Source organism: Egretta garzetta, unplaced genomic scaffold (genome assembly GCF_000687185.1).
Source record: "Egretta garzetta isolate BGI_Z169 unplaced genomic scaffold, ASM68718v1 scaffold160, whole genome shotgun sequence".
Classification (NCBI taxonomy): Eukaryota; Metazoa; Chordata; class Aves; order Pelecaniformes; family Ardeidae; genus Egretta; species Egretta garzetta.
The window spans coordinates 717,861-739,244 of record NW_009258378.1 but is presented as its reverse complement, the minus strand read 5'-3'; the positions used below and the strand labels follow the sequence as shown (position 1 = coordinate 739,244).

Sequence of the window (21,384 nt, the reverse complement as noted above, 5' to 3'; positions counted from 1 at the left end):
TCCCCAGCTCTGGATTTTTGCCATACATTTAATGGAAGGGGGTGGTGGGAAACAAAAACCAACAACTAAATACTATTATATATCTAGGTCCTGGAGAGACTGAAAGACACACCAGAATACGTGTACCTAGTTCTTACGATCCATGTGAGCACAAAAAGTCATGACATACCCAGTGGCTACCCTTTCAAAATGCTTAGCATTAATTATAAATAGCACAGAGACTGCAAAGGAGAAAGATCGAAACAGTGATTTTAATACTGACTTTATTAACCAGCCCTCTTTTCTTAATGAGACTCCATCAAGCTGCTCTTCAGTCCAGCTGGTTTTAGACTAAATGAACTAAGTGCAAGGTAGAATATTAGCTGAAAGAATACCCTCTGCTCCCTTCAACTCTGAGCCAAGAGATGAATACAGCCAAGTACAGAGCACAGGATACAGACTGTGGCCAGAACTTCACCTAGGGTAAATTGGAGTGGAGCCAGTCTTCACCAGCTAAGGGAATCTTCCCCATATTTGTCAGCCACAGCTATGTTCCAGCGCTCGCCAACCCCACTGCTGGATTATATCTCTAAACTGTACATTGGTAACAATCCCAAGAAACAATCCATTCATCTTACCGCTAGAGCTTCTGGTAATTACTCAAAAAACATAAATAATGACCAGATGGTTGTTCTTTACATCACAAAGGATGCAAATATATTCTGTATTCTGGCAAGGAAAGTTAAAGGACATGTGTAATAAGTTACTCAACAGCACAAAGCTTAAATGTAAAAAAAAAAGGACCAATGCTAAAGATATACTGCAACACATATAGTCACAGGAACTAACTTTCAGGAATACTTTTAAAGGTCCTCAAAGAGTACTTTAACTCGTTCTAAAGCAAATTTATGAAGTAAACAGTTACTAAAATCACTAAGGTCCTTCATATGCTTTTCTTTTGTTACTCCTTACTTGTGCTGACTCGCTTAAAGTAAGCACAGCAAGTCAGCTCTAACGACTCATTGACTTCAAGCGATCTCTATTAACCAAATCCTTTCTCACAGAGCAGTAATTTACATTCAGTTTGCATAGCCCTAGATGCCTTCTCTCTCTCAAACTCTCCAAGGAAAACACAGAAGAAAGGCCCCTTGGGGGAAACTTTTCAAATCAAATTAGTGAAACTGAGCGTGGGTCAGGAGAGGAAAGATATGTATTTGGTGAAACATCAACAGCACTAAGGCTGGAGAATAAAAGATTTAGAAGGCAGCTCAGCTGGTCTGTTTCCAAAGTAGAAAATGTTTAGGAGGATAAAAACAAAGGCATTCCCTCCTTCATTTTTCCTTCCTGTTTGTCCATTTACAAACCAAACACAAAGCGAACTCTTCAAACAACAAGAAAATCCTATCCAAACCTTCTGTCACTGACAAAAGATACCCTGTGATTATTTTCCTAACAGTTCTGCTTTCTAATTAAAGAGCAAACTAGGCATTGTTTAACCTATGCTTCATTTTAAAACATCAAAGTTAAACCTTCTGTTTTAATCTTTAAAATAACTTTGAAGCAGGGTCTAGAGATCTTGCAAAAGCTTGTTACCAACTGTACACCTCAAGTATGCATTTTTTAGTTAGTAACAAAGCTTCTTCCAGAGTTTGGAAGCATACCCATATCAATAATGGATTGTTGAGCTATGATTTTCAATCAGCTTGCATAGGCCAACGCATAGATCTGTTCAAAGCAAAATAACGGGAATTTTCCCGGAGGCTGGTGCATGATAGGGGATGTGATATACCCACTCAAAGACACGCTCCTTGGCCCACGTGTCTATGAGGTTGTTTCAGAAATGAGTCCTGTTGTCTGACTCAATTCTTTCAGGGGTGCTGTGTCGCTATAAAACTTGCTTCTCAAGGCCCAAGACAGTATTCCAGGCAGTAGCCAGTAGTCACCTCCACCATTGTAAGCGCACAGTGCTTGCCATGGTGGGTTCGTGGTAGTGCGAAATAATCAACCTGCCAGGCTTCCCCATATTGATATTTCAGCCATCGTTCTCTATACCAAAAAGGCTTTAGCCACTTAGCTTGCTCAATTATGGTGCACGTTTGACATTCACTGATAACCTATGCAATGGAATCAATAGTCAAGTCCACCCCCAATCACAAGCCCGTTTGTATTTTGCATCCCTTCCACATGTCCTGATGTGTCATGGGCCCATCGAGCGCTTTCCCCAGCTCTGGATTTTTGCCATACATTTAATGGAAGGGGGTGGTGGGAAACAAAAACCAACAACTAAATACTATTATATATCTAGGTCCTGGAGAGACTGAAAGACACACCAGAATACGTGTACCTAGTTCTTACGATCCATGTGAGCACAAAAAGTCATGACATACCCAGTGGCTACCCTTTCAAAATGCTTAGCATTAATTATAAATAGCACAGAGACTGCAAAGGAGAAAGATCGAAACAGTGATTTTAATACTGACTTTATTAACCAGCCCTCTTTTCTTAATGAGACTCCATCAAGCTGCTCTTCAGTCCAGCTGGTTTTAGACTAAATGAACTAAGTGCAAGGTAGAATATTAGCTGAAAGAATACCCTCTGCTCCCTTCAACTCTGAGCCAAGAGATGAATACAGCCAAGTACAGAGCACAGGATACAGACTGTGGCCAGAACTTCACCTAGGGTAAATTGGAGTGGAGCCAGTCTTCACCAGCTAAGGGAATCTTCCCCATATTTGTCAGCCACAGCTATGTTCCAGCGCTCGCCAACCCCACTGCTGGATTATATCTCTAAACTGTACATTGGTAACAATCCCAAGAAACAATCCATTCATCTTACCGCTAGAGCTTCTGGTAATTACTCAAAAAACATAAATAATGACCAGATGGTTGTTCTTTACATCACAAAGGATGCAAATATATTCTGTATTCTGGCAAGGAAAGTTAAAGGACATGTGTAATAAGTTACTCAACAGCACAAAGCTTAAATGTAAAAAAAAAAGGACCAATGCTAAAGATATACTGCAACACATATAGTCACAGGAACTAACTTTCAGGAATACTTTTAAAGGTCCTCAAAGAGTACTTTAACTCGTTCTAAAGCAAATTTATGAAGTAAACAGTTACTAAAATCACTAAGGTCCTTCATATGCTTTTCTTTTGTTACTCCTTACTTGTGCTGACTCGCTTAAAGTAAGCACAGCAAGTCAGCTCTAACGACTCATTGACTTCAAGCGATCTCTATTAACCAAATCCTTTCTCACAGAGCAGTAATTTACATTCAGTTTGCATAGCCCTAGATGCCTTCTCTCTCTCAAACTCTCCAAGGAAAACACAGAAGAAAGGCCCCTTGGGGGAAACTTTTCAAATCAAATTAGTGAAACTGAGCGTGGGTCAGGAGAGGAAAGATATGTATTTGGTGAAACATCAACAGCACTAAGGCTGGAGAATAAAAGATTTAGAAGGCAGCTCAGCTGGTCTGTTTCCAAAGTAGAAAATGTTTAGGAGGATAAAAACAAAGGCATTCCCTCCTTCATTTTTCCTTCCTGTTTGTCCATTTACAAACCAAACACAAAGCGAACTCTTCAAACAACAAGAAAATCCTATCCAAACCTTCTGTCACTGACAAAAGATACCCTGTGATTATTTTCCTAACAGTTCTGCTTTCTAATTAAAGAGCAAACTAGGCATTGTTTAACCTATGCTTCATTTTAAAACATCAAAGTTAAACCTTCTGTTTTAATCTTTAAAATAACTTTGAAGCAGGGTCTAGAGATCTTGCAAAAGCTTGTTACCAACTGTACACCTCAAGTATGCATTTTTTAGTTAGTAACAAAGCTTCTTCCAGAGTTTGGAAGCATACCCATATCAATAATGGATTGTTGAGCTATGATTTTCAATCAGCTTGCATAGGCCAACGCATAGATCTGTTCAAAGCAAAATAACGGGAATTTTCCCGGAGGCTGGTGCATGATAGGGGATGTGATATACCCACTCAAAGACACGCTCCTTGGCCCACGTGTCTATGAGGTTGTTTCAGAAATGAGTCCTGTTGTCTGACTCAATTCTTTCAGGGGTGCTGTGTCGCTATAAAACTTGCTTCTCAAGGCCCAAGACAGTATTCCAGGCAGTAGCCAGTAGTCACCTCCACCATTGTAAGCGCACAGTGCTTGCCATGGTGGGTTCGTGGTAGTGCGAAATAATCAACCTGCCAGGCTTCCCCATATTGATATTTCAGCCATCGTTCTCTATACCAAAAAGGCTTTAGCCACTTAGCTTGCTCAATTATGGTGCACGTTTGACATTCACTGATAACCTATGCAATGGAATCAATAGTCAAGTCCACCCCCAATCACAAGCCCGTTTGTATTTTGCATCCCTTCCACATGTCCTGATGTGTCATGGGCCCATCGAGCTATAAATAGCTCACCCTTATGTTGCCAGTCCAGATCCACCTGAGCCACTGCAATTCTAGCAGCCTGGTCCATCTGCTCATTGTTTCAATGTTCTTCAGTGGCCCAACTCTTCGGTACATGAGCATCTACATGATGACGTATGTTTACAGCCAGGTTGTCTACCCAGCCAGCAATATCTTGCCATAATTCAGCAGCCCAGATGGGTTTACCTCCATGCTGATTGCCAGTTGCTCTGCTTCCATCGCTGTAGCCACGCCCACAAAGCACTTCCCACCATCCATGAGTCAGTATAGAGATAAAGTACCGGCCACTTTTCTCATTCAGCAATACCTAAAGCCAGCTGGATGGCTTTCACCTCTCCAAACTGACTCGATTCGCCTTGTCCTTCAGCAGTTTCTGCAACCTGTCAAGTAGGACTCCATGCAGCAGCTTTCCATCTCCGATGCTTTCCCACAATGCAAGAAGATCCATCTGTAAACAGAGCATATTGCTTTTCATTTTCTGACAGTTAATTATACAGTGGGGCCTCCTTAGCACAAGTCGCCTCCTCTGGTGACACTCCAAAGTTTCGGCACTCTAGCCAGTCCGTGATCACTTCCTGGATTCCCGAGTCGTCACGGTTTCCCCTTTGAGCCTGTTGCATCGTCAGTGCGACCCATTTACTCCATGTAGCATCAGATGCATGATGTGCAGAGGGGACCCTCCCTTTGAACGTCCAGCCGAGTACACGCATTTGAGATGCCAAAAGGAGCTGTGCTTCAGTACCAACTACTTCTGAAGTGGCTCAAATTCCTTCATATAATGCTATTATTTCTTTTTCAGTTGAGAGTGTAATGAGCTTCAGATCCTCCAAAACCCCAGAGGTCAACCTCAAGACTCTCCAAGCACTTTCTGCCAGAGGCTCCAGGTGTGGCCATTATCCCTGGCTGAAGTATAAAGCACATTTTTCACATCTTGTACTGCCCGGACTGGCCCAAGTGCTACTGCACAAACTAGCTCCTGTTGAACTTGTTCCAAGGCTTGCTGCTGCTCAGGGCCCCATTCAAAGTCATTCTTCTTCCAGGTCACTCAATAGAGAGGGCTTTCAACCAGACTATAACCTGGAATATGCATTCTCCAAAAACCCTCGACACCTAAGAAAGCTTGTGTTTCTTTTTTATTACTTGGTGGAGGCATAGCTGTTATTTCACTGATCACACCCATTGGGATCTGACAACACCCATCTTGCCATTTATTCCTAAAAACTAGATCCTTTGACCTTACTTTGTTTTATAGCAAAACCAGCTTTCAAAAGAATCTGGATTATTCTTCTCCCCTTCTCAAACACTTCCTCCACTGTGTTGCCCCACACAACGATCTCATCAATATACTGCAGGTGTTCAGGAGTTTCACCCTGTTCCAGCACAGTCTGTATCAATCCATGACAAATGGTAGGGCTGTGTTTCCACCCCTGGGGTAGTCGATTCCAGGTGTACTGGATACAGCTCTGTGTGAAAGCAAACTGTGGCCTGCGCTCTGCTGCCAGAAGGACTGAGAAAAATGCATTGGCAATATCAATTGTTGCATACCATTTGGTGGCCTTTGACTCCAGTTCATGTTGGGAGTTCTAGCACATCTAGCAGCACTCAGCGGCAGCATGACTTTGTTCACACCTCAGTAGTCCACTGTTAGCCTCCACTCTCCATTAGATTTTTGCACTGGCCATATGGGACTATTAAAGGGTTAATGAGTCTTACTGATCACTCCTTGACTCTCCAGTCAACTTATGGATCAACTTATGGATGGGAAACAGGGAGTCTCGATTGGTGGAATATGGTCATCAGTTCACTGTCATGGCAGAAATTGGCACCTGCTGTTTTTTAACCCACAGCAACCCCCCCATAGACAGATCTTCTGAAAGACCAGGCCAGCTAGACAGCTGTTTAATCTTCTCCATACTCAAAACTACACCAAAAGCCCACCAGTACCCTTTTGGGTCTTTGAAGTACTGCCTCCTGAGGCAGTCTATACCAAGGATGCACAGAGCCTCTGGACCAGTCACAATAGGATGCTTTTGCCACTCATTCCCAGTTAGGTTTACCTCAGCCTTCAATGCAGGCAGTTCTTGGGATCCTCTCATCTCTCCAGAAATACAGATGGATTCTGCTCCTTTGTAATCTGATGGTATTAGAGTACACTGCGCACCAGTGTCCACTAGAGCTTTATATTCCCATGGGACTGATGTGCCAGGCCACCTTATCCACACAGTCCAGTAAACCTGACTGTCCCTTTTCTCTACCTGGCCAAAGGCAGGGCCCCTCCATTCCTGGTTGGAGACTTCATTACTTGATTTTTGTAACTGCAAAACAGAAGTCCCTTTACCAGGGTCAAAAGTACAATGAGCCATTCTACTCTGTCCAACAGACACTACAGCAGCAATTTTCCTGGATGGATGCATTTTGGCTGTTTTTCCTTGCAGTTCCTGTACCTGAGCTTCCAGTCTCCAGGCAGGTCCATCATCTCACCTCCTCATGCCCTCCCCTTGGTCATTCAGGAACCACAGGGTTGCATGTGGTATGCACCACCAGTACCCTTCCCCTTGAACAGAAAAAGGCTGACTCAATAGCTGAGGCCTTGGTTGAAGTACATGAGGAAGACCTACCCTTCTCAGCTTGGGACATTTTTTGGGTCAGTCTGTCCACAGCCGAGACACAGGCCCACGTGGAGGAAGTGAGATTACCTTAGTATTCTCAGAGTTGTCTGGCCAGTTCATCTATAGTCGGTGCCTCCGTGTCTGTCCAGCTTATTATCGCCAGGGTGTGGGTATATGGCATCAGTGCATTTCATACAAACTTTGGCCACATGGACTGCGTGCATTGGATTTCATCCGGGTCTTTGGATGCCTGGTGGTTATCCAGGTTGTTATAGATTACCTCCAACATGGCTAATTCCCTCAGATACTGGATACCTCCCTCGATGTTGGTGCATTTGCTTCGGGAATTTGCAAGTTCTTTCTTGAAGGGATACCTATCCTTCACACTTGACAGGAGTCACCACCAGAGACTGAGGATTCCTGCCTTTTTTCCAATCCCTTTGTCAATGTCTGTATCCTTAGCCAGGGATCCTAGCTGCTGGGCTTCCTTACTCTAATTCCTGACTACTGGCCCCAATATCCCAGCATCAGAACAACCAATTGAGAACTAGCTCACCTGGTAATGGCTAAAATCTTTTCACGTATCTTGCAGCTCACTTAGGGATAGGGATCAGGTGATTTCTGTTCATTTATGATTTCAGTCTCTTCCTCCTCCTGTTCCTGTGACTGCTCTGCTGCAGAATAGGCAGCCTCTTCTGATTCTTTCTCCTGTTCCTTCTTAGGAGAAGCTTCTTCATCCCTTACTTAAATGAGCTGACTTCCATTGTTTTTCAGTTACAGGGGCAACTGATACAGCGTCTGGTTTAGCCACAGTGCTACTGTTGGTTTGTTTTCCCTCTCTTCTCCCTGAGGGCGCTGCATAATATCGAGCAGTGTTTGGTAGATGCTGGCTAGGGCCCAGCACAGTGCAGTACGCCATGGCTTTTTTTTTTTCTTTCCCCAAACATTTCTATCCCTTCATCAGGATCCTGTAGTTGTTCAGGAGTGAAGTTCCAGACCATTGGAGGTGAGAAGTTCTCTAGACACCTGCCCATATGCCGTGCCACCCATGACCATACTCTCACAGACCCTGGGTCATATTCCTAAGTTGCTTGTTAACCTTAGACAAAACCAAAGCAATATTCCTAAGGAATACCAATAGAAGTATTTTAACTATCCAAGAATGTTCAAGATACTAAGAAGTTATTGTAAAAAGGGAGAAAACATCAAAGAAGGTAGCGAAGGTGCCATTCTGTATTTCCTCCACAAAAAACCTCTCAGAGGAAAAAGTATAATTGTTAATTGTCTCCATGAGATGGTACCCAAAGTACAGCAATGGCTTCAGTACAGAGCCCAAATACCAGATTAAGCTCAAGGTCAGTGTTTTAATAACAAATCTCCCAGGCAAAACAACATCACTAATCACTACAGAGCACAGCAAACTGCAAAAGCCAACACTGATCTTTAACATGTAGAGCAAAAAAAAAAAAAGCATGGCACAGATCAGATAAACTATCATTGACAAAAGATGAATCAATATCATGACCCACAATTGTTAACATATATAAATCCCTTCTAATACCCTCTGGTCAATCTGTTATTATCTCAAACCCTTCAAACCTCAACACTGGGAGCCAAAAAGGACTGTCATGGTTTAACCCCAGCCAGCAACTAAGCACCATACAGCCGCTCACTCACTCACCCCCCAAGAAGGATGGAGGGAAGAGAACTGGAAGGGTAAAAGTGAGAAGACTCATGGGTTGAGGTAAGGATAGTTTAATAATTGAAATAAAAGAAAATAATAATAATAATTGTAATGAAAAGGAAAATAACAGAGAGAAATAAAACGCAGGAAAGACAAGTGATGCAAATGAAAACAACTGCTCACTACCAATCAACCAATGCCCAGCCAGTCCCTGAGCAGCAGTCTCCCAGCCAACCTTCCCCCATCTTTATATGCTGAGCAGGACGTCATATGGTGTGGAATATTCCTTTGGTCAGTTGGGGTCAGCTGTCCCAGCTGTGTCCCCTCACAACTTCTTGTGCACCCCCAGCCTACTCACTGGTGGGGTGGTGTAAGGAGCAGAAAAGGCCTTGACTCTGTGTAGGCACCGCTCAGAAGTAACTAAAACATCCCTGAATTATCAACACCATTTCCAGCACAAATCCAAAACATAGCCCCGTATTAGTTACTAGGAAGAAAATTCTCTCTACCCCAGCCCAAACCAGCACAATTAGAAAATGCTCTGGACAGTTTAGCAGCCTCCTGCCTAAGAATGATGAATCCCTCCAAGCCTTGCTGTAAAGTGCCAAAACAGAGCAATTGACTTCTGCCCAGGCAGTTCCAGCCTCCCCCCAGGTCAGAAATCACTGTTTTAGAAATATAATCCCTAACTTTTCAGAACAACTGGCAGCACAATTTCACAGAAGATATATAGAACATTTCTTCCCAGTGCTCCTTCCAACAAGACGGCAATCAGAATCAGTCAAAAGAGAAGCACAGAAAGTGGCAAATCAACTTTTCTTTCAGCAACACTAACTTTCCCCCATTTTATGCATGTTTTGATTTCTTGTCCTGAAGGATATCCCCCAGTTAAGGAAAGCCTGTGTTTCCACAGGGTTCTGGAGACCATGCAATTCAACTTTCTGAAATTTTATACTCCAATCTGACCATCACCTTGCATTAATGAGCTTACATATTTAATGTCAATATGCAAAAATACTGATAAATTTGAACAGAAGAGTTTAACTTGAGATCTACTGTGAGATAATGGATGTAAATACAATAATCCTCAAGTCACACTTCTCCTCTGAAACTCATTATCTGAGTTAGAATACCTATGGATCAAAAGAGTTCATATTTGGAAGTATATTGTGCTCTATTTTCTTACGGTAAACGTCAAATGTTTCTATCATGTCCTACTCCAAATCATTTACTCTTTTACTAAGAAACTGCACAATGATCAGGTGGCAGGCTGATAGTTACAGCCAATAAACAAACAGAAACAGATACATCCTTATATATAAAATCTGCACTTACGACAATACCCTGAAAACACTGTTTACTGCTTGAAAATAAGCCTTTGGTAACCCAGACTTCAAGTAACCTACATGAAATCAAAGGTGGAGGAAAACAATACCAGAGGACTGCCAGGGAAAAGACAGCAGGTTCAGGCAAAGGAAGGTTACCAAGACAGAAGGAACACCTGTGGAAACACTCTCATCCACCCATATACAATTGTTACTGTGCCATGAGTTAAAACAACCTGTGACCTATATGCTTACAAACATAGTCACTTCTACTCCAGTCTGATAGGAATGAAATCTCCAAGGTGTTCTAGAACAATAATTGAAAAACACAACTGTTTAAAATCAGTTCATATTAGCTTTAACTTTCCATGTTTAACTATGTGCTACTAAACGTCTAACTGCTAAATATCCTACCATCTCAACACAGAATAATTGCAACCATTTGCATTGGCTTTTATCCTACACACAGTAAGTGACACTCACCTACATGTTACTCACCTGCCTTAAATCCAAGGTGATGGTGACCCAGTGGTATTGCCTCCCGTTCTGAATGCTGGGACTTTGCCACCAGTTATTGGTACCATCGATTGCACTGGAAATTGGGTGCTGCTCTGTTTTAAAGCAAAAAATTAAACATCTCTTGAAAATACATTTCACTGTATTTTCTCTGACCCAGCACATTTATTTCACACTGACCACAATTTCTTCCTGTCGTAAAGAAGTAAAAGTTGAAATCTTCCCCCAGACAAAAAGTCTGCCATTGGACTCTACAGTGCTTAACAGGGACTTAAGGTGCTCACGCTTTCTGTCAGCCCTTTGCTCAAAGGTAGTTTCACTTATGTAGCAGAAAGACTAACAGTAAAAAGCACTTGACCCCAATGCACCCTGTATTCATGAGGAAGGGTTGAAAAGAATGACACAGACCAACGAAACCAAAACAAAGCCACATGAAACTTGCCTTTGGGATTGGCACTGTGGTGGTCGCAGACGCGGCACTGTGCGTTACGCAGGGGCCGTCCCGGGACGTGCTCCACCAGTTTGCAGAACATCTCCGGTCCCTTCTCCCCACAGGTGGCGTTGGTGGAGATGTGAGCATTGCTGGCCAGGTTCAAAATGGCAGGGAACAGGCCTTGAAAGAAGTAACGATTATCAGCCACATTGTAAGGCAAACAAAATACAGACATGGGTATGAGACAGGTGTCTGAATACACAGCGTTTCATGACAGGCTTCTAGCCTAGAGTCAGAGATACAGAAAAATACAATGAAAACAATTTGTTTTCCGAAAATATTATCATACCACACTGACACCAGCAGATCAATCGTCATGGCCCTGAGGCACTGCAGCCCTGTCTGCCCCTGCCCACAGCTCCTCCTACCACAGCCCAAGACACCATTTCAGGCCCCCGGAGCCATCAGCTGCTACCTCAGCGATGGCGCAGCGGGGATGGCCTCCAGCTCCCCACAGAGCTCCCCCCACGCCAAGCCGGGCCCACACCCTGGCCCACATCCCTGCCCAACTTCGGCCCCATCCCCAAGGAGGCACCCAATGCCTGGGGGCAGGGGCTGCCCCAGCGCCCCCCGACCGTGTTGCTCCCAGCTGGGGCAGTGGGACAGGCCCTGGCTGCCAGGCCCTGCCCTGCCAGACCCCGCAGGGAGCCCCCATGGCCCTCAAAGTGCCCCTTGGCCCTCGAGGCACCCTAACCACCATAACCCTGTTATTTCACTCCACCTTTGGAGGCTTTATTGCTGAGGAACACAAGAGTTAGTAAGCTAACTCTTCCAGTTACTAAATCTTCTCTTCACATTGTGAATTGATCAAAAGCAGGACAACTGGCCCCCTGCCAGAAGCAAGGAGGAACTGTACAGCGCGCACTCGGCTGGTGTAGAAAATGGCATTCAACCGGACCTCTCCGAGGCAGCAACACCACTGACCGGAACACCACCATCTGGGCTCACAATTTTTAAGGACTGTGATTGAGACTTTTGCTCTGGGCTTTTCTGCAGCCTGTGTAAAGTCTAAGGGATGTTTTGCTTCCCACTTATTGATCTTCACACAAATGCTTTACCGAACTTTTAAATGGCGTTGCTCTTGTGCGCTGGAATAACGAAACAACAGACAAAGGTGTTTCAAGATTACTGCTACTGGAGCAGGAATCCTTAGCATTTTCTAAAAGGAGCAAAGTTTTACTTTGGCTTGGAGGCTACCGATAAAATTTAAAGAATACTGCATGCAACAGAAAGAAGTTAAGCACAGCTTCTCAGCGACGTTATCATCAGTTACCAGCCTTCCCTCCTGAGCTAAAAAACTTTTACTTCTTGCATGGCTATGGCATAACAGAGATACTCCATTTCCACTCAGAAGCAACTCTGAAAAAGAGAAACAATTTTGGAAAATACTTCTGTCTTTAGAGATTAAACACAATGGGATGAAATCAAAGCTAGAGCCTTGGTATGGTGTATTAACAGTGCTGCAAGAACTGCTACTGTTGCAATAGTGAGGTATTAAAATCTCATCTCTGAAAGGGTTTTTAATATTTTTCTTCTGTTATAAGGAATTCTGAATACAAAAAAAAAAGTCCAGTCATACTTGTGAAAATATATACCTTTTGCACTAGTAAAACTATACAGAATCTTTTATTTTATTAATCCACAACATCATGAAAGATTGTAATATTAGTATTTTGTTTTTCTTAGCTGTCCATCTCAACCAGGCAAAATTTAATATCCTTTTAATTTAAAGGGCCTTTGTCTGCCCAGTAATTGCATTACCCTGGAAAGCCTCGAGAAAAGTTTTAGTGCCATTTAAACCTTGACTTCAGCTATTGAAAATGTGGCTAAATCCTATCCCTCTGCACCACAGTATGAATAACAAAGAGTGTGTTTTCAATTGTGCTATACTCAAAACTTAACAGGAGGGAGATGGAGCTTTTTCTTTTTTTGAATCCCGACTTCATTTAAGTTAAATCCAGGCTAGGTCAGATGCCTTGTTCTCATTATAACTAAATCTGATCAGACGAGGATGCTGAAGACATCCCATTGACCACTTTGATGAGGCTCCTCTGACAGTAACATACTTTCTGCACAGTCTTCTCTCATTACTGCTCACGTAGGCATCTATTAGGCAGTCTTCAAGAGCTATCCATTACTTCCCAGGTCATTCATTACCTTCACTCACATTACTCAGTAGTCCTGCCATTTCTTTCCAGGGTCATTTGTTACAGTGACATAATTTGCCTACAATACCCTTCAGTCGACGGACTTGTGCCAAAGGAATAACAAAGCACTGAAGAAAAAGTACTGATGGCAAGTGCCGTGCTGGCCAAGCTTCATTCCAAAACCCCAAGCTCAAGTCACCATAGCATTCATCCCGGACTCAGCCCTTTTGTCTGCTTGTCATCAAGCATCTCACTGACTTCTGCTAAACTCTTGATTGATAATTAAATTAATAATGGCATGGTAACATTATGGTCTCATGATGAGTTTTCTGGGTCCCACAGAGATAAGAAGAAAGAACATTTCAATCCAACTGAGTTCTATTGGAGCTTTGCCCCAGGATTCAAATAAAAAGCAAGAGGTTGTTAGCGTCATCCTGCAAGGTACTGCATCTCTTCAAATCCTAGCTGATTACATTCACCTCTGATTCTCTTTAATGCAATCAAATTTTAAGGCAATCTGCAGAAGTGTGGCCACTGATTTCAGTGGAGACTGAGATTAGTGTAGGAGTTGATATATTAAGAAACAATAAGTACCTGCTGTAAACAAAACAGAAGAGAAGAGGTAAATTTAAGAGTTGCACCTTTACAGAACATTGTTCCTCTTCCATCATTCAGCATGTTCTTAAGAAAAATCTTTTCTTAAGAAAAGATGGGTACTCAGAATTGTGAGTTCAAGAGCTCTTAGATACTCCTCTGAAAAAAAAAAAAACAAACCACCAAAAAAAAAAAACCAACCACCAAAAAAAACCCAGAAAGAAGAATAAAACCATCTAGTAAAATATATTTTTATCTCTCTTAGGAAGAGGTAGGTATGATGAAGATGAACAACCACAGAATCATCACTTAAATGAGCCATTTACAGGCTGTCATCATGTCCTGCTATAAAATCCATAACAGACATAAAAACCTGACAGAAGATACCATGTATCACTAAATTGAACTTTTAGCAAATGATATTTGCATTCTTCAAGACATTGATGTAACTTTTACAGTTTGCTATCTAAAGTCCAGCACAAATTATTGGTTGGATTGGATTTATCATAGTTATTCCCACTAGAAAGGCAGGCAAGTGCCACATACAAAATCCTCACTGTTTCACCGCTGAGCTGGCAGGCTCCATTATCATACTGGACAATTATAGCTGTGAAGGAGCCTTGAGACATCTCCATATGGATGGCAGCAGATCCATATGGATCTGTACAGAGTTCAGTAGTAGACTTCTCAGCTTGCTAATCCAGTTTGGTTGACGATATTCTATTTGCTAAAATACCTTGCAGCCAACTTTGCATGCAAGTACTTGCTACTTCATTTTTCCACCGTCGAGCCCATCTCTGTTTGGGAATTAGTGTTCAGAATTTTGCAAGATACTATGGAGGTCCTGAGAAAAGCTGGAAGAATTTTTAAATTTAACTCACTTACTTCTAACTGGTGGCCAGGTCTTTTCATAGTACATGAAACTCTTTAGCTTGATTTTTTTCCAGCTACTCAGCTGCCCATTTGCCCCAAACCAGAGATTCACACACTGCCCAATACCAGAAAACGATTAGTCTATAGATGCTAATTTGACCTTAAGAAAGAGTAACAGCCGGTTCACTATAGCTCAGCCCAACAGTGGAGCACAATATTTTTATCAGATGTTCAAGCAAGTTGCTCTCATTTCTAAGGGCTTCGTTTTAGCCAGATGCAGGACTAAAACTCGCTATAGGAAAACTGAAAACCTAGGTGGGTACTATCAGAATTGCAAAATGCCTCGAGCTCAGAGAAAGCAGAGGGAATCAAATCCCTAGTAAAGGTGGTCTGCAGCATTGATATGGCAGAATTTGTCACATTCACACTCTAAAACGTTCGATTCTTACAGAAATGGCAAGGAGGAAAAATTGAAAGGTTAGGCAGATTTGTTTCATGTATAGCTCAGTAGACAGAGCTCCTGGTGAAGGACATAGCATTAATGTTTCACCAGAAGTCAGGGCAAAGCCTCATTAGTAATGAAGCCAGCTGTAATGCATTTGAGTGATGAAGAGGTGGTCAGCATGCAGTATGCCAGGGAAAAGGAAGACAGGCAAAGAGCTTTTATGCAGAAAAGGCAGTCGACTTCTATTCCGTGTGCTTCAATATGGCTATCGACTTTAATCCTTCAGAATGAAGGGGGACAGTTGGAGCATGCAGCTTACTGGGCAGATTCAAAGTGCTGACAATTCACATAAAGTCCTCATGGATTGAGATACCTCATGGCATAAGTAAAAGACGTCTGCAACCAGGGGAGCTACCCCTCTATTTTAAAGTTTATGGCTTATCATACGGCCTATACTTCTTCGGGAATTATTCTCCCCAAAACCAGGGTCTACAAAAGTCCTCACAGCTCCTTGTTGCAGAGGTAACTACTGTCATCTTCCTCAGAGACTCAATTTCTTTCTTTGTGGTTTTGTAAATGGTTTTTTTTTAGCTAATTGATTTTGTTATAGATAGAAACTACCAAGCACCCCTGAAGTTTTCAACTAAAAGGAATGTCAAGGATCTAGGACACTCGCCAGGTTCTAGCAACTCCCAGCTGTGACCAGTGCACATCTGTTGATACATTCTGGATACACCCGATTTACTGCACATGAGCAGATCAATTCCGTAGTATTTGCACAGTGGATCTGGCACATCCTGGATTTGTTGAACATCTTGCCTAGCTCAGATGGCCTGCCCATGTACAGAAGCATAAGTGCACTCCAAAGATGTTAGAATTACTTTTCATGCTTAGGCCACAGCACATATACATCACTACTGGAAATATGGAAAACACATGCAGTTTTGTGCCATGTGTCAAAGGTTTTTTAGAAGTATTTATTCCCTTCCTTACCTTTAAAAAGTATTCTCAGTTTAAGACCCTTGGCTGCATTCTATACAGCTATATCTGAATGAAAGCCCCATTCCATTCCCAATTAATGATTTCTTCCACTCAGGAAAGTAATAGTATGTCATTATTATTCTGTTTCAGGTGGAGGGAAATTGGATTTGTGCATTTTGGCAAAATCCACACACTGTCTGTGGTTGTGACCGTGTTTGACTGTATGGATTCTCACAATGTGACTGACAGGGTGAAACTGTGCTTCTTCCTTTTTTTTTATTTTACAGACAGCATGTGGAAAAAGGGAAGCACTCCTCAGAATAACAATCTTCCTAGCAGAGGCACAGCTGATTAATTTCTTCTACAAATACAAGGATACATATAAGAGTTCTGCTTTACATAGGCTTCACTATGCCAGCAAATATGTTCAATAAGCACAATAAAGATAACACTTTTTGGTATTCTGATCACCACAGCAAGGATGGCAAAACTTCTTATAGGAAGGCTACATTTAAGACACCTCCCTCTAAATCCAGATTCACTAATCTGTCTGATATCCCAGAAAGCTGAACACATTAGGGAGGAGATTTTTTTTTTTTTTTTAAGAAATCAGAAGACAAATACTGATGGGAAAGGAAGACAAAAGATTACCTGAAGCAAGCCAAGAACTGAGTCCAGAAGGTGATTATAATGTTTTCTGGATTAATCATCAGTGTATACAATGAAGACTCCCAACTAGACCTCAGTGAGCAACTCTGCTGAGGCATTCAGCAAAGCAACAGCTTGATTTTTCCTCAAGTATTTTGGCTTTCTTGTGCTGAGGGTAATAAAGCAGTAATTCGGAAGTCAACAAAGTAGATGCGACTTAAAAAACAGAGCTGATGTGTGCAGTTAACAATGAGCTTTTTATTGTGTCATTTCTCAGAACACAGAAATACTTGAAAGGGCCTAATCTCATTTGCAAGTTAGCGTTTTTAAAAATGTAAGGCAATCTGAGGTTCATAACAAGCAGGCAATGTTGAAGTTTGCTCACAAGCAGTAGATTCTCCATTTACTGAAAACATTTACAGAGGACACAGTGACAGTTGTTCAGAGTAGTTTGATGCACTTCAGGACAACACAAAAGGCTAAGGACAAAATGTAATAAAATGTCACAGAGTATGAGAATGTATAAAACATGTAACAGTATTACACTGCAGAAGTTGAGGTCGCATTCTTTGTAACATTCTCAGACAGTTTTCAATAGCACAGATTTGTTTTAGTTGTTCTGTCTTATTCAAGTTCTGGACTAAATGAGTTTACTAAATAAAAGCCCTGCAACTATCGGGCTTCAGTTCAGATTCTTTGTCTGCTTAACAGATTTACCCTCATTTTATTTCACCAGTGAATGTCCCTAGCTTAACCTTTTCTACTCACTTTCATCAGAATCCTATCCTGTAATCACAAGGAAAATCCAGGCTGATTTCCCCAAAAATAAATGGGCTGAAATCCCTAACTTCTAACTGCAGGAATTAAGGTCCCAGTCCTCAGAGTCAGTGAGAAATCTGTGGTATAACACTGCCTTATAATCCATTTTGCAGAGAGTAGAACCTCTGCAAACTTTAATTTGCCATGTTTAGATTAAACTATTCCAGATTAAAATGAAACTTCAGTACCATGACAGACTGCTATCTTCTCCTAAAACCTGTTTTCTACTTCTTCTCATACTGTAGAGCAAAGCTGACTGATGTGTCAATCAGAAATACTATCTGGGGAAGATGAAGTTTATTTAATTCAATCAGTTTTCAACAAAAGAACACATCAAGTTTGTCTGTTCTCATGAGCTTCCAATGAGGGATATTCCTCAACATCCCTGACAAGTCTACTCTGGTGCTTTATCACTTTAAGAGTTACAAATTTTTAGTCCTCTCTGCTGCATTCATGATCTTTCATGATCTTCATTACAGCTTTTGATTACCTGAAAGGCTGTTATCACACACCCTTTTCTCTTTTCCAGACTAAGTAAACAACCCTTTCAATCTTTCCACAGTCAATTTTTTAAACCTCATATCCATCTGAATTCTTGGCAGTTTGCATCTCTCCAACAGTGCGGCTCCTCAGACATCATCAGCACCAACTGGAGTAGAATAATTTCTTAAATTCTTAACACACCCAAGAGTAAGTTTTGCATTCTTTTCAAGACACTAATTTGGTTTGCATTGCATGCTAAGGTAAATAAAAGATCCTTTTCTGTTGTACTGCAGCCTGGTCAGTCATCAAAAAAAGAAGTCTACTCCACATCAGGCCCTGGGATGAGCCCAGGTTATCTGTAAAACAGATTACTTTGCAGCCACTTGCTGAATACTCACGAACCCTCCCTTTCAGAACAATCTGCTGATTATTTTACAGCTCTGATTCTGCAAAGCTTTTGCAAATCACACTTGAACAATCCACCTGGAGCTCCAGAAGAAAGAAAACAAAAAATCCATTACAGAGGTTAATGGGTCCAAAAACATTCTGCTTGAGCCCTGCAAGCTATTAGAGCACAAAAGCTACAGAAAACCAAACCTTGCCCCTTCCTCTGTCCAAAGGGCTTCTCTGCCAAACCTTTTCTGCTGTTGCTTTTGGGCATTCAGTGTTAATGAGAGCCTGAAAGGAGACAGGGTACTGCAGCAACAGACATCTACCTACTGTCTTGGGCTAGGTGATGTGCTAATTAGCATTCAGTGCTCAGAAGTTTGTCACTGTAACACTGCAAATTAATAAAGATGCCTTCTGTCAAACCCAGACTGGAAACAGAGAAGGCAAAAGTTTGCTCACTCAAGAATGAACATCAGCTGTGCTATTCTCCCCCCCATTAGTTTCCTCCATATAGTTTGTGAAGGTTAAAGAGCAAGAGTCTGGCATAACTTGAATGTCTTCCTTAAAATTCTCCAACACCAGCAAACAGCCAGGTTGATGGCCAGAATGTAGCAGAGAATTTGAACAAGGCAAAATGGTTTTGGGGGGTTTTTTTGTTTGTTTTTTTTAAAAAAAGGGGGCAGAAAACCTGAATGCTAATAAAACTTTAAATTTCAAAGTGTAAGAAGCATGCTAACTAGAAAAGGCAATGGAAAACTAAGGTAAAGGAAGAGGGAAGAAAGCATTACACCCCAATTAAGTCTTAACTGCAAGATGCTAAATTTCCCAATATGCAGCATTGGAAGGATAGAGAGTTAAAGTTAGGGCATTGTCAAACTCACTGAAAAATGTCTATAACAAAGAAAACCCAGACTTCCAGATTAAATGTCTAGAAAAAAAGAAAGGCCAAGCAATACTAACACATCTGCACAAGAAACCAAAGCTGGTCACTTCTTTTAGTTACACAGGAACCAATGTTTCCTTATACAAAGCACTGAGTTTAACACCACGGATAGGTTATGTAGTAGTTTAGACTGAACACTAACACTAAAACAATATCCTTTAGACTATGAAGCTCAGTGTTAACAGATTAGCTAACACAAATTTTACAGTGTCCCACCTTCTGAATCCCTCTCATGCTTGGAGCTTGCAAACATAGATGTAGATCATGTAGAGACCATGTCACAACACATGTACTCAAACTGGAAGCAGGGAGGAGAAGGATACAAAGACATGGGTCACCATGCAAATTCTTAACACTGAAGGAGTTTGAGCAACTGATTTTCAGTCCCATCCAGGGATTCCTACAAATGAGCTACCTTGTTTCCCAAAGGAGCGCACAGCGCATTCAGCTGAATGCTTTGAGAAGAGGAAACATTGGTAAATACAATAGGCTTAGCAGTTTACATCACAGCCCTGAATGTAGCTTCTAGTATTATGGCTTGGTCCTTCACAAAGGATCTGAGACAAAAAAAAAAAGTGTTTGCATTCTTGAGGATACAAAAAAAAATCAAGAAGTTTTATCACAGCAATTTCTAATTCCTTCAATATTGGCAGTAACTTGCTGCTTTCTTTCAATCAGAACAAACTAAGGGACAGCAGGAAGAAAAGAAGAAAACTAACTTTCATGCTAGTTTGCAGCATCAGACAGTATGACTGGATATGAAAGGTGGGTAATTTATGAGTACTCTCATTCTATATATCATGCATTTTCAAAGTATAATCAATATTTCTTCCGTCAAGTCATGTCTTGCAAGCATTGATTTTTTTGTATGGTGTTGGCCTGTTCAGGAATCTGCCCAGAAATTGTCACAGCATTTACACCAAAGCAAAAGAGCCAAAAGTTGACAGATGGGCAGGCTGCCAAAGAACAACAAACCTGCCAGACCATGAAATTAGTTCTTTCTTGTTCACCCAAAGCTTTTTCCACACGTTGAGGAGTCTACACCATTGTGTTTGCTGGTTTGGGGGTTGTTCTTTCTTTTAGCATTACACCAGCTTTTTTTCCTGAAGTCACCTTAATCCTGGGAACAGTTTTCACTCAAACCTGAAGTAAATACAAGCCACAATTAATTAAATTATTAATTAAATATTTCAGTGTCTTGTCAGTTTTGCTTATGTGCAGCCTAAGACACAATATTAGCTTAGATCAATGTGACAGTACTACCAGCAGTGTGATTGGCATGTCAAAGACTAGAAACCTCAGTCATTTGTCACTTATGATGTGTCCCATTATCAGCAAGACAGAACATTTTTGTTCTTACTGATGTCGGATTGAAAGTAGCCTTCTCCCCGCCCCTTTTTTCCTATCACCAGTTTTCAACCTGAGGCAAGAGTCTTCCTTCTAAATGAAAATCCTGACTGGGTTTGATCCTAATTAAATTTGCATGCATAAACGTGCAGCTTTAGGCTTCACACTGAATCATTTATTATAATAAATAGGAAGTTATGACCCAAGTATCTATTAGTTCTCTCCTGATTCTAAATTTATATTTATCACTTGCAGAGTCTAAGAGACCTGAGCTTCAGAAGAATTTTGAAGGTTTAGTGGTCCCAGTCACTCTGTACTGGGACTCGGTTTCACAACCAAACAAAATGTTACTGCTCCTTTTCCCATGTAAACATAAAAGACCCCTTGAGGCAACTGGCATCTCCTTGTGGTCATAAATGAAGTCTTACAGCAAGCAGCTGCACTACAAAGAAACTCTGAAATGTATTTTTCACTTAGTTAATTTAAGCTTGCTATTCAACAGCCACATATAAAACAAAAACTTATTTCACTTTCCTAATTTCAAAAAAAAAGAATTTTTTTGCTTTCCTGATATGAATGCACTATCTTAATATTACAAATTGCAGCTGCCTTAGACAAAGTTAAGTTTCTATCCAAAATAAGTGGAGTTTTTCCATTAATCAACAAAAGCTATT

At 41.4% G+C, this 21,384-nt stretch overlaps 1 protein-coding gene across 1 annotated transcript in view; it reads right to left on the bottom strand.

Moving 5' to 3' along the window:
- LAMA1 (laminin subunit alpha 1) overlaps positions 1-11,215 on the bottom strand; it is a 90,080-nt gene extending 78,865 nt beyond the window's left edge. Inside the window, 2 exon segments of the mRNA XM_035895931.1 lie at positions 10,530-10,642; positions 10,990-11,215. Of these exon segments, the coding sequence (XP_035751824.1) occupies positions 10,530-10,642; positions 10,990-11,215 (339 nt within the window).
- Between the last annotated feature and the right edge of the window lie 10,169 nt (positions 11,216-21,384).